Raw genomic sequence first — 15,838 nt, forward strand, 5'->3', positions numbered from 1 at the left:
TTCTCCCCAGGTCGGTGATAACAGTTAAGTAAAAGTAAAAACTGAGTTTCGCAAAATTTAAGTTACGTCACTAAATTTAATATGTTGCCCAAACTGTATATATTAGTTTGGGGAAAAAGAAATCCACCATGCGCATTGTCAACACCCTGTAATTCACAACTGAATGGAACAAACAAAAACCAGCAAAAGATTTTTTAGTGTGAAATGTCACCTTGAGAACGAGCATGAACTTTATTTTGTTTGATCGAAACTTTACGAGATATCGATCACTAAAGCCATTTACCGAAAAAATGGCTTTCTTTTTCCTCAAACTAATATAATATAAATAATAAAAAACTAACTGCCGTTCGGAGACAGCTTAAAACTGCAGCTCCCTCTATTTATGGAACAACAGAAAGATTCAAACTACAGATAGGAGGAGCAGCTCGGCCAAACACCCAAAAAGGGTCTAAGCACGAATTATAAAAAAAAAAATTTATAATTAAGTGTAATTCTAGATCTGCTAATTTTATACTTGAGGTTCATACTTACTTAGCTTATTTTAGCTTTTATCATTTAAACTGAATAAATTACATACACAAATAGATTAAGTATTACAATATTTTATATTCTACTTGTAATAAAATACCAAAAAATACAAAATTGTGTACTCACCTTTGCTGGCGCCTTCCGGACCACGCAGAATGGTGCACTCTTCTATGCTGCCAAAAGGGCTGAATAATTGTCTAACATCCTCTTCAGTTTGCTGCTTGCTTAGCATACCAACGAATAGTTTGCGATCTAAATGCTCTAAATATATTTACGATAGCCGGCGATTCGCAGGTAAGTAGCAGTCCATACAAAAAGGTACAAATATACGAGGGAAGGTGGGGGATGGATGGGAGGTATGAGAGCGGTTAGGTGATAATTGGTTGAATGAATAAATTTTCATTTATTTTCATTTTAAGTGGGTGGTGGAGTGGGTAAGGGTGGGAGTAGAGAAAAAAATAAAAGAAAAAAAGGAAATATATAAATTATAAATATAAGGAGTGTAAGATATTTCAAAAAATGCAAAATAATTAGGAATAAAAAAATACGGGGATGATTAAAGAAAGTGGAAAAATGAAGTTAAAGGCAGTTAAATGGAATGAGTAAAGTATTAGCATAGTAGAAATACAAACACGTATCACAAAGATTTAGCAAATACAAAAGTCAGCTCGCGCATCACATAAGGAAAATAAGAAAAAGTAAAATAAAATGAAACGAAATAAAATAAGTAAATAAATAAGAAAAAAAATTAACACACAAACGGAATTTGGGGTAAGTTTATTTAAAAAAATAATTAGTTTTATTAGTACCAAAATAATATTTCCCATTTAGTAGACAATATGTTAAGACAAAATTATATTTAAGTATATAAAATGGTAACGAATGCAACGACATAACGAACGCAACGAATGCACATCGAAACGAGCGCCAAAGTACAAAACATTACAACATTGAAATATGTATTTTGAACATTTAAAATTTGTATTTATTTGTAATAAAAAAACGTTACAACATTTAGTTAAAATAGTATTTGCAGTAAAAGTTTATTCGGTTTTTTTTTCGTTTGTATTTTTAGGATGCCAAAAATATTTACGAATTTTTAATTACGCAGCAAATATTTTTGTATATTTAAAATTTCGTTTTTTAGTTTAAAGTTTTTGAATTTTGGATATCAATTTTCAGCGAGTTTTATGGTTGAATGTTAAAGAAAAAATTAGAAAAAAGTGAAAAGTAACAAAAACAGTTAGAGCATGGGAAACGCGCGTGTGAGCGAGCGAATTTTTGTATTTTCGAATCGTTAAAAAGAAATATGAAACGAAAAAAAATAAAAAATGTTAGCAGAAAGTAGTAGAATAGCAAATAATTTTGATTTGTTAGTAGAGAGGAAATTGTGGAAATTTGCATGTGTCAAGCACGCAAGTCATATTGTTTTTTATTTTTAATTTGTGTTTTTTTTTTTGTTTTTTTTTGTGGGGAAAAATATAGTTTTGTATGGAAATTGCGCCAATTTTAGTTTTATTGGTTGTTTTGCAAAATTCGTTTGCGATTTTAGTTTTTTACAGTTCAGGTTGAGTTGGTAGAGCAAAAAAAAGGAAGAAAAAGAAGAAAAGACAAAAATTGAACTTTAGTAAAATTTTGAATAAATGTTTGCCTAAATTTTTGTTTTATGCCTGCCATAAAAAACTGATTTTGTAGGGGAGTTTATTAATATTTATTAATTGTTTGCCATTAATAGATTGATTAAAGAAACTCTTGAGGATATGGGGAACATTCAATAGAAATTCAAATGTAACTGATTTTATTCGTTATAATTTATTATTTAAAAATAAATGATAAATATATTTAAATTAAACTAAAATAGGGATAATTAAGGTAAACCTAACCTTAATTAAAATAAACTCTTTAAAATTAAAATTCCGCATTTTGTTATTATTGGCTATAACTTAGTGGCAATATTTTAATAAATATAATAGTTTTTAAACTAGGCTTAAATTTTACATTACTTTTTGTAAATTCTTTCTAATTCCCATTAATATGGCGGCGGCCGTAGTTGAATGAGTTGATGCGTGAACACCATTCGGAAACACGCAATTAAAAATTATTAAAGTGATATTTTTCATGTTACAATAATAAAACAAAAGTTGTGTCTTTAAAATTAATTTTTTGTTATAAACTTTTTAAATTAAGTTTACTTTTTTAATTTTTCAAGCTCCTAATTTATTCCTTTAAAATGTGCATTTGTTTCGTAATATTATTTATATAATATTAATATCTGCATGTGGTATTATTGTTTTAGTATAATTTTGTACTAATTTTTGTTTTTTTTTAAACATTCCAAATTAGTCGCAATTGGCTTCCTAAACTAAAACAATCATTAAAATATTTTTTAAGGGAATTATGAAAACGGTTCAACACGAAAAATGTATGACTGCTAATTTTTTTTTGAAGAAATTAGAAAAAATGTAATGAAAAACTAAACAGAGTTTTTGTTAATTGATTCGATTTCGAACTTTATTAGTTTTTTTTGTTTGTAAAGGTTTGTAAATTTTAAGAACCGATGTTGAATGTGAACCACACCTAAACGTCAAGTTTTTCTTGCATTTCAATTAACATTTTTCAATTTCAGACTAACTCAATTTGAACAATGGAAAGATACACAATCGAGCAATGGTCAGAATGGTGGCAGGAAATGGCAACAGTGAATGACCAATTTTCGAAGAAAATCATCTTCAGTGATGAGGCACATTTTCACCTCAGTGGATTCGTCAATAAGCAGAATTGCTGCATTTGGGCGAATGATAATCCAAGAGTGATTGCCGAAAAACCAATGCATCCACAAAGAGTGACTGTTTGGTGCGGTTTATGGGCCGGCGGCATCATTGGGCCGTATTTTTTCCAAAATGAGGCTGGTCAGGCATTTACTGTGAATAGTGTTCGCTATCGTGAGATGATAACTAACTTTTTATGGCCCGAATTGGAAGATATGGATGTGGGCGATATGTGGTTTCAACAGGACGGTGTCACTTGTCACACAGTTAACGAAACAATGGCTCTTTTGCGCGAAAAATTTGATGGCCGAATAATCTGACGTCGCGGCGATGTCAATTGGCCGCCAAGATCATGTGATTTGACACCGTTGGACTTTGTTCTTTGGGGTTATTTGAAAGAAATGGTGAACTTCGATAAGCCAGCAACAATTCAAGAGCTAATTCGGCACATTAACGGCCTCAGAACCTCAATTATGCCTCAGCGTCATCGAAAATTTGGACCATCGGATGGAGGTGTGCCGCCGAGGCCGCCGAGGCCACGGCGGCCATTTGGCCGATATTTTGTTCTATACGTAATTGAGCCGTATCAGTATTATCATAGTAAAGAGAAATGATAATAATTTCTGAAAAAAATTGTGTTCCATTCAAAATCAACACCGGCCCTTACAACTTAACCCCCCTTTATATTGGATTTTAGACAAATATTTCTACAAATTACTAATTATATTTTTATATTTTTTTCAAATTTTTAAGGTACTTGATTTTCAAGTTTGCAAAAATCACTTAAAATTTATTACGAAACGTTTAACTGTCGATGACCAATTTCTTAATTCTGGGCTCAAAACTTGAAAGCGTAAATGCTTTAATTAAAACCAATGTAATTCCCTCAGAGTTGCAATGTAATGTTTTTATATTTTTTTCTTAATTTTGCAAATGAAAGAAATGAATAAAATTTTTTGTTTAAATATATTTTAAAGTTATGTATTATAATTTTGTGCTTTTGAATTTTTTTATTGAATGTTTTGTTTTAGCGTAACTTGGCTCTCAATATTTCCAAGCGTCGCATGTTTAAGCCATTCAAAATGTGTATTTTACTTTCAAATGTAGTAAATAGAAAAAAAAACTTGTTGTTGTGAACATTACTTTTTTCGCCCAAATTTTTTTGTAAGAAGAGATATATTTATATTTAGCCAATTTTCGTTTTATATAATTAAATAAAAATTATTAATAGAAAGTTGTTTTTAAAAAATTTTTAATTAATTAAAATTAGTTTTAATTAAAAAATATTAACAAAAAAAAAAAAAGAATTATGCCTGTTTTAATCAATCTATTAATGCGTTCCTTTATCGATACTGTTTAATACATTTTTTTTGAATGTCTCATTTTCATTTCACTTGATTCTGATTATATTTTAATTGAGAAGATACTTAAAAATAAACTATTTTTTATATGCTTAATAAAACACACGACCACACATACATAGTTATGCACACTGATACGAAAAATACAATGCAAAACACATTTATTAAATTACTCAAATTTATTCACGTACTCATACAAATTTCATTAATTTATTTAGATTTGGATTATATATTTCTAGCAAATAGTAAAAATAAATTTTCAAAGAAAATAGCCACTACTTGAAAATCACAAATATTTATTAATTATGAAATACTGAAATTTGTACCTGATAACGCAATGCACGGAGAGCGCTGGACTGCTTGATTTGTTTGAATGGCATTTAAAAATGCTGCTAAAATTTCATTAAAAATTATAGCTAAGTAATAGAGAATATGCATGTAAGTATTTTTGTGATTAAGACAGACTTCCCTAATGAAATTTAATTGCTTTTTGTTCACTTACTATTAGATAAATAATAAATTTATTGAAAATGCATAAAAACATGAATTTATTCCATTTCCACCTTTTCTCATAAGGCACCGCTTCCATAAGCGCAGATTACAAGCTGAGTCATTTTAAGAATTTAATATTTTTACCTCAATCTGAGTACTTTAAACGCACATTTGTATATTTTCCATCTGATTTTTTGTTTGTATAAAAGTCTGTAAAATTTAAAATAACTTTATCCGAACATTTTAAATTATTTTATTTTCATTTAATTTATATATTTTTTGATTTCACATTATTTCCAATCTTGATCGGATTACTGTTTATAAACGAGCTTAAGTTCGTTAAGCCCCAATCAAATAGCCTGCGGTTAAGAAAATGAGCTGCAAAACGCACATGCACCCAAACGCATGTGGATGGTGGAGAATTTGATATTACACATACGCACAGCGTTTTGTACTCGTATGTGAGCACATGCAGGCATTGTATTCGAATGAAATGTAATCAAAATCAATGTTGCCGAGCAACAAAGATGCCGCTGAAGTTGAGGACGAACAATACCATAAGTAAAGAATAGAATATAATTTGGTAGAAATTGAGACGAACAATAAGTAAGAAATTGTGTATGAATTCGACAGACAGAGAAAACTAAAAAAAAGTTGTAGATACATAAGTATTTGTCTACGCTTGCACGTTCACATTGTTAGAATGGCCTAAAAAACGGTAATGGTTACCAATGCTCAATAAATACTAATTTAAACAAAGTAAAAGGTAAGTCTTTAATTTTCTTTAACCACAGAAGCATTAAGAAGAAAACATTTATTTATTGGCCATCCTAGAAAAGGCTGATCCGAGTGGAGGTACTTTTTGCAATAAGGTTTTTTCGACAGATCGCGCGTGACTATTGTCAAACATAATTTTTTTTCGTATTCATTGACATTTCATCATAGATAGATTTCCGCTTCACTAACGTTTACAAATCGTACACGAAAATCAACGCTCTATGGCGCTCAACGCGCGCTCAGGCCAACTTTTGGTGTTCAGCGGTGAGACCCATTTTTAGCTTAATGACTCCCTCAATATGCAAAATTGCCATATTTGGGCTGAAGGACAACCCGAAGCTATTCAAGAATAGCCATTACATCTATTGAAAACAACAGTTTGGTGCAGCCTATAGGCTGGAGCAATCATCGGCCCATATTTCTTCAAAGACGATTCTGGCGCCAATGCAATAATGAATTGAGCACGTCATCGCGCCGTGATAAATGACGTTTTGATGCCGGAAATTCACACCCGAGATCTCCACAATATTTGGTTCCACCAAGACGCCGCTACTTGTTGTACAACCCATGAAACAATTGACTTACTGCGTCGCCGTTTCGGTGAGTAATTCATCTCTCGTCTCCAACCAGTAGATTGGTCACCAAAATCGTGTGATATCACACCTTTGGACTCTTAATTGTGGGGATATGTAAAGTCTAAATAATTTGTGGATGAATCAGCTTGAATAAAGGTATTGGAAGCCAGCACTACTAAATTTATTCGCGAGATACCGACCGAACTCCGCCAGCGGGTCATTCAAAATTGATGCTTACAGATGTCCAAATTGCGGCGCAGTCGCGGCCAACATTCGAAAGGGATTATCTTATATCTTATAAATGTGATGAATGGTTCTACACAAAAACAATAAAGATTGCCCAATCAACTCGAATTTTCGTTGTTTAATTTCAATTTAAAATCCGATACCTCTAAGTTGATCACGATTTATATCTTCTCGATTCAAGTGGCTTCATACCTAAAAGCATGCAATGTATGCTTGCTGATGCCAAAGTAAAACTTTTATTCCGATCTCAGTAGATATTTGCCCGCTTCGCGTTGCTGGATATGGAAACAGAGTATTAAATTTGTATTTCAAGATAAGAAAAAAATAGCGACGAGAATCCAAAGCGATGCATATGAGTGCGACATGAAAAATGCCAAGCTCCGCTGTAGGCAAATGTAGACGTATACACACAAATTCATGTACTTTGTAGGTGCTTTGCTCCACAGCGGCAAATCTATTCTAAAACTCGTAAGCATTTGGGGCTTATTTTTGCTGCAGACATTACTGAGAGCAGTTCTAGGCATAATGAGCAACAAAAGGCTATTCATATACATATGTACATACATATACGTGCGTGCTGATACATTACGAGCTGCCAACTTTTAGTACATATAAAATTACAAGGATAAGGCCGCAGGCGTAACATGAGAAATACCAAAGGAGAAGTAGCGAAAAGAAGAAAAACAAAAAAAAAAAAAAAAACAATGACTAAAGCAACAAGAAAAGAAGCAACAATTGCACTGGCAGCAATTGTTATAAACTGCTTACTCGCAGCAACCAACTCCTTTTTCGCCAACTTGCCAGCCAACTTTCCATTAACTGTATGAACTCCTTTTTATTGCACATCGGGCTGCTGCGGCTGTTGCTGATACTTAATATGATCAAACTTTTAACATTAAACTGGCTGCATGTCTTCATTGCACACAAAAATACACACACACGTTATTAATAGAATTGTATTCAACTGCATACATCGAAATACACATACATATGTATGTGTGCAAGTGAACGCTGTTGAAGGACATATTGCTATAGTTAAGCTAATAATTGCCAAAGAACTTTTCACTTTGCTTGGCCAGCTGAAACGACTGAGTAGCGGAAAGAAAATCATAGCAAAATGCATGCGTGTGAATGTAAAACCTCACACATAACACACCCACACACACAAACATATGTGCCCAGATTACCCAACAATTCAACTCCAACTCTGCTCTGAGTAGACCATTGGGTATCTTGAATATTTATACTTAAGTGGCACAAAACTTCCTGGCAATGGCTTCATTCGCAACAGATGGCGCACCAAGGAGTAATTGTTTGAAGTGTGGCTAGCTAGCGTTTGGTTGAAGGCCTTCTCGGTTGCACAAAATTAGATGCAATAAAAAATAAAAAATAATTCAGTGAAATTTGCGAAAGGCAAGTAGAGAATTCTGGCAACAAATAGCAAAGCATTTGCTTTTATTTAAGTATTTGAAGCTAAAGCTAACACCAAATGTGTGGTTATATAGAATATATGTACGTGCATGTGTTAGTTTGTATATATGTGCTTGCTTATGTGCTGCACCTGTTGGCGCCTAATTGCCAATCTTGACACATTTGCCTCAGAGAGAAGGTATGCAATAAGATGCTAAGCATATCCACATGCGCAGGTGACCAATGCTAAGTGGATATGCATATAGATGATTCAGAATAGACTATTAGCCAATTTCAATGTATGACACGTGCATAGATATATAGATTATGTATGTATAATTATACTCTCTTTCTTATTGGTGTGCATTTTTGGTGAACAAGGGAAAAGGTTTGTTATATTAATATATTTTGACGACCACTTTCGGAATTGTTACCATTCTGAAGAGTAAGTTCTAGACTATATCAAAAGTTAGGTATGCCCAGGGCATCAGTCAGGAAATCAATGTACATATATATATCAATCAATGTATGTATGTATATTTTTTCCGTAATTCTTAGGTGGAACATGGAGCCTTAACAATCAGATTACAATTTGATTTATTTGAAGCTTGAAATTTATTTGCTACATGAATAGCCTGCTTTCTGGTTTTCTGCTTCCACCTGTCGCCTCCAGGTGTTGGCTGGTCTCTTGAGTCTGCAACGAAGTTGGAGGCTCCAATACAAGGCAGCTTTTATGATGTCGTCCAGGGGTTTTTGATCAGTGTATGGCCGACCCACCTCGATTTGCTTCGTCATACTTCGTCCACTTACTTTGTGTAGTAATAGCCCCTGGGTCAATGTGATTTACGGTTTTAGGCCAGAATATCGGCATGATTTTGCGTAGACAGCGATTAAAAACACCAACATTTGCAAGTCGGACGTGTTCAGGTTCCATGCTAGGAGATCAATGCACTCAATGTAAAACCATCTGCCATGTGGAGGTGACATAAAACTGTAGGTATGGAAAATATCAAGACGCGCACTATAAATAAGAGGAGGAGTTTGACCAAACACCCATCAAAAAAGCAAAAAGGTTATTCAAAACCAGAATTGGATGATTTATTTTGCGCTACCTTTTATATAAATGTTTTACTTGCTCGAAAGAAATTTCCTATGTATGCCACAGATTCTTCAGAGCACTTTTATAGACCGATTTTAGAACAACCCCAAACACTTTGGCGCTTTCTAGTTCTCTTTTATTGCCTTATTTGTTTAAACTGCTTACCACGAAGTGTTAGGTTAAGTTCGGGAAATACAAAATAGCTTCAAGGAATGATGCCAGATAAAAAGGGTGCTGGTGGAAAGGTATACATTTTGGTCACACAGATGCATACGAGAGAAAATACTTAAGGCCCTCGCCGCATATGAAATGGGAACGGAAACGAAAAAAGTTTTTTTATTATTGTTTTCAGTATTTTATTTTCTGATGGTAAAAAAATAAAAAAATATTTTTTTAGCCGTACGAGTTTCATTCAAAAAGTTGCCAGCCTTCAAAAAATGGTCTTCCAAAAAAAGTTTTCCAATTTCTTTTTAATTTTAATAAACATTTCTCTTAGTCTCAAATATTTTCGTTTGCTTAATTATTTTCCAAACCTTAGTTTTTTGTAGCTTATTAAGCTCCAAAGTTCAGTTGAGAGCTCTGCTGTAAAGGCACATTACCTCACAGATATTGCACGACTTCTTTCTTTTTCAACGATTTTTTGCACTCTATCAAAATTTTTTTATTTTCTTTTGCTTGCCCAAAGAAACAAGAAAGCTTTAGGAGGAAAATAGTGAACTAATAAAGCCCATTAGGCTCATATAGACAAGCTAAGTGGCTCTTTTAGTGCCACATGAGGCGCGCCAGTTGGCAAATAGTCGCTGGCTGTATTGCTGCAGCGCAGAATGTGCAGCGGACATGGTTTGATTGCTCAATGTTGACCTGTCTGCAAGTACACCAACACACACACACATTCACATTCATGTATTTATATAACGACGAAGCAGCGAAACGAGCGAAAGTGTTGAAAATCATTTTCGTTCTTGGTGGCTTCTAAAATGACTTTGGTTATTTTAATGGCGATAGCTGGCAGATGGATGCTGAATGCTGCTTGGCCGTTTATGACACGTCATGTTGCAAATGGATGTGTTTCCTTCACTTTAGTCGCCACTATGACTGCCTTTCACTCACCTGCTAACTTCCACATAAGTGCAGCAAAGACAGTCATTAGCTTGTCATGGTAGTTGTTGAATCAGGCAGTTTGTGCAGGCTCTTCCTCAATAAGCCTTTTCTTGTGTTCGTGTGCTGGTTCTGCTTAAAAGGCAATTTTTGCCTTTTAGACTTTGCTGCTTACCAAAAAAGAAAACACCATGAAAAAATCATGCAAATGTGCAAAGCGTTCAAAAATTGCTAACCACATGAAATTGCCAGGTGCGCTGAAGCGCCTAGTGGTATGCTGCATAAACTTGTATGTTACTTTACTCATTGGCCCTTTTTTGCTGTTTTATTTGTGTCTATGCCGCTGTTGGTGGCAGCCGAATTTGCTTTGCTTATGAGTTTTTTCTTTCAAGTCACTTGCAATGTTGGATTTTTTTCCACAGCAACTCCAAAGCCAGCGAAATATTTTTTCTGTTTTGTTGAGGAAAAATGAGTTAACAGCAGACAGTTGCTAATTGTCTGGCGTAATTTGTGTCTTTCGTTTTGTTATATTCTTTCATCATTACGTGCATTTACTAATGGCAGGTTAAAAAAATATAAAATTGTCGAATAAGCTGAAAACGTACAAGAAAAAAATGCTTTAGACAACATCACTAACTAGAATGTCAGTTGTTTAATTGTATTTTAAATGCTGGTACTCATATCCTTTGCTGCTCTGAATGGCTCTGTTGCCTAAAGGCTCTTGTTGTTGCTGCTCTGTGTTCATACACATACAAATAGGCGAAGAGCAAATGCCTTTTGTGGAGCACACATCATAGCGACCATGGCGACCACAGTGGCTCTTTGTATCCAGCCATCTGTGCCATTGACATGTAAATTGGCATTTAATGGCGGTGAATGAGATTAGAAGGTGAAATGAGAATAATTTAAAAAGTGTTATAAATGAGAGGAGAAAATAATTATATGCCGGTTTGTTGCCGGCGGCCGCCGGAGCCGAATGAGTTCGTACGTGACTACCATTCGGAATTCAGAGAGAACGTAGGTTCGAAACTCGGTGAAACACTAAAATGAAGAAAAAGAAAAACATTTTCTAATAGCGGTCGCCTCTCGGCAGGCAATAGCAAACCTCCGAGTGTGCTTCTGCTATGAAAAAGTTCCTCCAAAAAAATATCTGCTGTTCGGAGTCGGCTTGAAATTGTAGATGCACACCACAAACACCCAAAAGGGTGTACGCGCCAATTATATACATATATATATAAATGTTGAGTACCTGCCAGCGGGATGATATTAAATGGCTTGTATTTCGGTAAAAGGAATTTCATTTCGCTTAATTTTGATAGGATTTGTTGGAATGTTTGTATATCTATTTAAAAAAATTCGATGGTGGATTGATTTCAAAATTTTATATATGTAAGAAAATGTAAATTATTTAACATTTCCCCAAAATTAGCAAAAAATTAATGTTTTTATGAAGGAAGTCCAAGTTTTCATTACAAGTTTTATGGCAAGATAAGAAAATTGGAGCTAAATTTTGTTTTTAGAAAACTAAAATTTTTTTTCGGAAAATGAGTAAAAAAAAACTTTTTAAAAAATTAGTTAAATTTAAAAAATAAGAAAGTTTTTTGGGAATGTGAATAAAATTACAAAAACCAAAAATTGTTATTATAAAATGAATAGAATTTAAAAAAGGTTTTTTTTTTAATGTTTGCGAATAACTTGGTAGTCTTTTTTTATGAAAAATTACAAACTTTGTTGTCAAGAAAATAAGAAAAGTTGAGCTAACATTTTTTTTGAAAATGACTAATATTAAAAACAAAAAAATGTTCTTTAGAAAATTAGTAAAATTAAAAAAAAGTTATTTGGGAACTGAGTAAAATGAAAACAACGGATGAAAAAAAAGTGTAAAACGAATAGAATTAAAAAAAAAAAATAATTTTTATCAATAGCTTTACAATTTTTTTTCTATTAAAAAATATAAGTTTTATTATCCAGCAAAATAAGAAAAGTGGAGCTATTTTTTTTACAAAATGAGTAAAGAAAACAAAAAATGCTCTTTAAAAAATTAGTGAAATACAAAAAACTGTTTTGGAAAGTGAGTAAAATTACAAAAAAAAAAATTGTTTTTTATAAAATGAATAGAATGTAAAAAACGGGGGGTTTTAATGTTTATGAATAACTTGGCAGCCTGTTTTTATGAAAAAATACAGATTTTGTTGTCAAAAAAATAAGAAAATTGGAGCTGAAAGGTGTTTTTTAAATGAGTAAAATTAAAAACAGCAAAATGTTTTTTAGGAAATTAGTTGAATACATTTTTTTTTTTGAAAATAAGTAAAGCAAAATTATAAAAGCTTTTGAAAATTTAGTAAAATTAAAAGCCAAAGATTTCTTTTGGAAAGTGAGTAAAATTAAAAGAAAGTGTTTTATAAAATAAAGGGAAGTTAAAAAACGTGATTTTTAAACGTTTATAAATACCCAGACAGTGTTTTGTTTTTATAAAAAATACAAGTTTTATTGTCAAGGAAAATAAGAAAATGGGACCTAACATTTTTCTTTAGAATATGACTAAAATTAAAAAGAACAAAATGTTCTTTAGAAAATTATGAACATTAAAAAAATGTTTTTTTTTTGGAAAATTAGTATTATTTTAATTTTCTTACAAATATTCATATTCGTAAATATCATCAAAAACATCACTACTTATCACAGGCCCCACCAGTCCTTCGTGAGTCATTTTCGTTCAATGCAATATCTGCTGAAATTTACATTAATGCCATTTCAATGTCTTTTACCACAATACGCAATTTATTGATGTAAACTATTTTTAATAACACGACCATCCTCTATTACCATTTATTCCCACTTGCCTTTATGGCTTCGTAGTCAAAAAGTGAAATATTTTCACATATTATTATAATGACAAGCACTGACATTAGCTTAATTGATTTTCAACGCACACACACACATAGTCACAAAACTAAATAACTTTCACACACACATTACTAATTACAAAAACAGATTTTGACAGTAAAAACAGAATAAATGTCCAAAACATAAACATAGAAAAACCAACAATTAGATAATTAGTAACTGCGCTGCATTGAGTTGGAGGAAGAGAGACAAATCGAGAATTGATAGCAATCAACACAGAGAACATAAATGTGTTTATAAAATATCACCATTTGTTGGTGTGTGCATCCTCGTATATGCCAGCGAGTGAAATAAGCGAGTGACTGTCACAAATGGTCGATTAATTTCGGTAGTAAATTTTAGTGCAATGCAACATAACCTAACAGTATTTTACGAAAATTTTCAAATTTTCATTATGCACAGGCTTATTAACATGTATATATATGTGTGGATGTGTATGTGTGCATATTTATGCGAATTTTCTAATTGTTTGTTTTAACTGCTAATTGCTATTACTTCTAATTGTTATTTTTATTAGTATTTGGTTTTGGTTTTGTTCTTGCTTTTGTGCACAATCATATCTACTATTAAATTTGATTGCTTTCAGCCGAAGTGAGTTATTTTCTCCAAATCATTTTGACAAACAGCCATTAATGACTTGCATGCTTTGTGAGTAGTTGGCCTGTGTGCTAATTGTGTGTATTCTTTTAGGTGCAATTACTCGTCAGCTCGTTTTTAATAAGCTTTTCTAAGTTGATATTTCATTGCGTTTGACATATAAGAGTTTTGAGAATGTGGCAGAATGTACCTCGTACTATTTAGGCTTGCTTGAAATGAAGGCGAAAAGAAGAAGGAGAACCAAACTTTGCAGATATAGGGCAAACTTTAAGCGACTAAAGAAATACCTTCGAAGAGTAAGCTAACTGCATTAATAATACTACACTGCCATCAGCGATCTAAGCTGGCAAAAAAAAAAAAGTTATAAAGAGAACAACTAATTGGGTTTAATAAAACGGTACTAAAGGGTGATTTTTTGCTGTTATCTTTTTAAACAGTTGGCTTAAACAGCTGACGCACGTTTCGTGTTTTGCTTCACTGTCAAACCTCTTCAGTTTGGTCTATAATTTAACCATGAATCGTCTTACAAACGAACAACGCTTGCAAATCATTGAATTTTATTATAAAAGTGCGTGTTCCGTAAAGAAAGTTTAAGATCCCCTTTTTTATCGAAAAATTGTGTTCAGCGACGAAGCTCATTTTTGGATCTATGGGTAAGTAAATAAACAGAATTGTCGATTTTGGAGAGAAGATCAGCCAGAAGAATTGCAAGAGCTCCCAATGTATCCAGAAAAGGCCACAGTTTGGTGCGGTTTATCGGCTGGACGTATCATTGGACCGTACTTCTTCAAAGATGCTGCAAATCGTAACGTAACTGTGAATGGTGAGCGCTACCGTGAAATGATATCCAACTTTTTTTCGCCCAAAATGCAAGAGCTTGACTTGCATGACATGTGGTGGTCAGCCAGACGGTGCCACATGGCACACATCACGCGTAACAATGGACTTGTTGAGAGGCGAGCTCGGTGAACATTTTATTTCACGTTCGGGACCTGTCAATTGGCCACCCAGATCGTGCGATATAACGCCTTTAGATTATTTTTTGTGGGGCTATGTTAAAGTTCATGTCTATTCAGACAACCCTGCTTCAATTAACACATTGGAAGACAACATTAAATCATTTATATGTGAGATACCGGTCGAAACATTGGAAAGAGTATGCCAAAATTTGACTAAGCGGATAGACCATTTGAAGCGCATTCGCGGTCAAGATTTTCATGGAATAATCTTCAAACACTAAATTATAAGGACTGTACTATCGATATAAATAAAAAGTTCATGCAGTTTTTTGAATTTTACGTGTATTTTTTTGAAAAACTTTCCTATAGCTCTTAAAAAATCACCCTATATATAGTAGTAGTAATACATAGCAATATATTTTTCAGAAATTCCAAAAAAAAAAAATTACAATTAATTATGTTTATAACATAAATAAGTACGTACAAAAGGTTTGCCTATTTTTTGTCTGTAATTTTCCTTATATAAATATAAGTGAAATAATCACAATAATATAATAAAACAATAATAGCCGAAGGCCTTTGTTGCTAGCGCTGCTAAGCAGTTATTTGTTAAATAATTTATCATTGTACAAATGCAAAAAAAAAACAAATAATTAAATTCCGTTACCAAATAATTTCTATAAGGTAAAGCTGAACACAAAAAATCTAAAATTTTTCTCCAATGTTCATTGTTTTCCCTAATTAATGCGCTCATAATTTCGTTCTCGGTTAATTCTGCTTCCTTTTAATAAATGTGTCTAAGCTCAGCGAGTACAGCACCTCTTCCAATAAAACTTATCAAACACTAGTCGACTATTTAGGCGGTTTACGATGACCAAACGTCTTTAAGATTTAATTTTTTAAATGCAGATGCCTAGAAGACCATTTTGAAAAAATTATATTCAATTTAAGTGCACATGGTTGGGCCAATATCTAGCAGATGTTGCTGGCTTAATCGTTAATGTAGTATAGTACGGGTGAC

At 32.8% G+C, this 15,838-nt stretch overlaps 1 protein-coding gene across 2 annotated transcripts in view; it reads right to left on the reverse strand.

Annotated features, from left to right (window-relative positions):
• LOC128860507 (CUGBP Elav-like family member 4) overlaps positions 1-15,838 on the reverse strand; it is a 189,071-nt gene that overhangs the window by 161,547 nt on the left and 11,686 nt on the right. For both annotated transcript variants that reach the window (XM_054098085.1, XM_054098084.1), the window contains exon 2: positions 655-789. In XM_054098085.1, the coding sequence (XP_053954060.1) occupies positions 655-760 (106 nt within the window). In that variant the 5' untranslated portion in view covers positions 761-789. The remainder of the gene's footprint in view (positions 1-654; positions 790-15,838) is intronic.

Source organism: Anastrepha ludens, chromosome 4 (genome assembly GCF_028408465.1).
Source record: "Anastrepha ludens isolate Willacy chromosome 4, idAnaLude1.1, whole genome shotgun sequence".
NCBI lineage: Eukaryota > Metazoa > Arthropoda > Insecta > Diptera > Tephritidae > Anastrepha > Anastrepha ludens.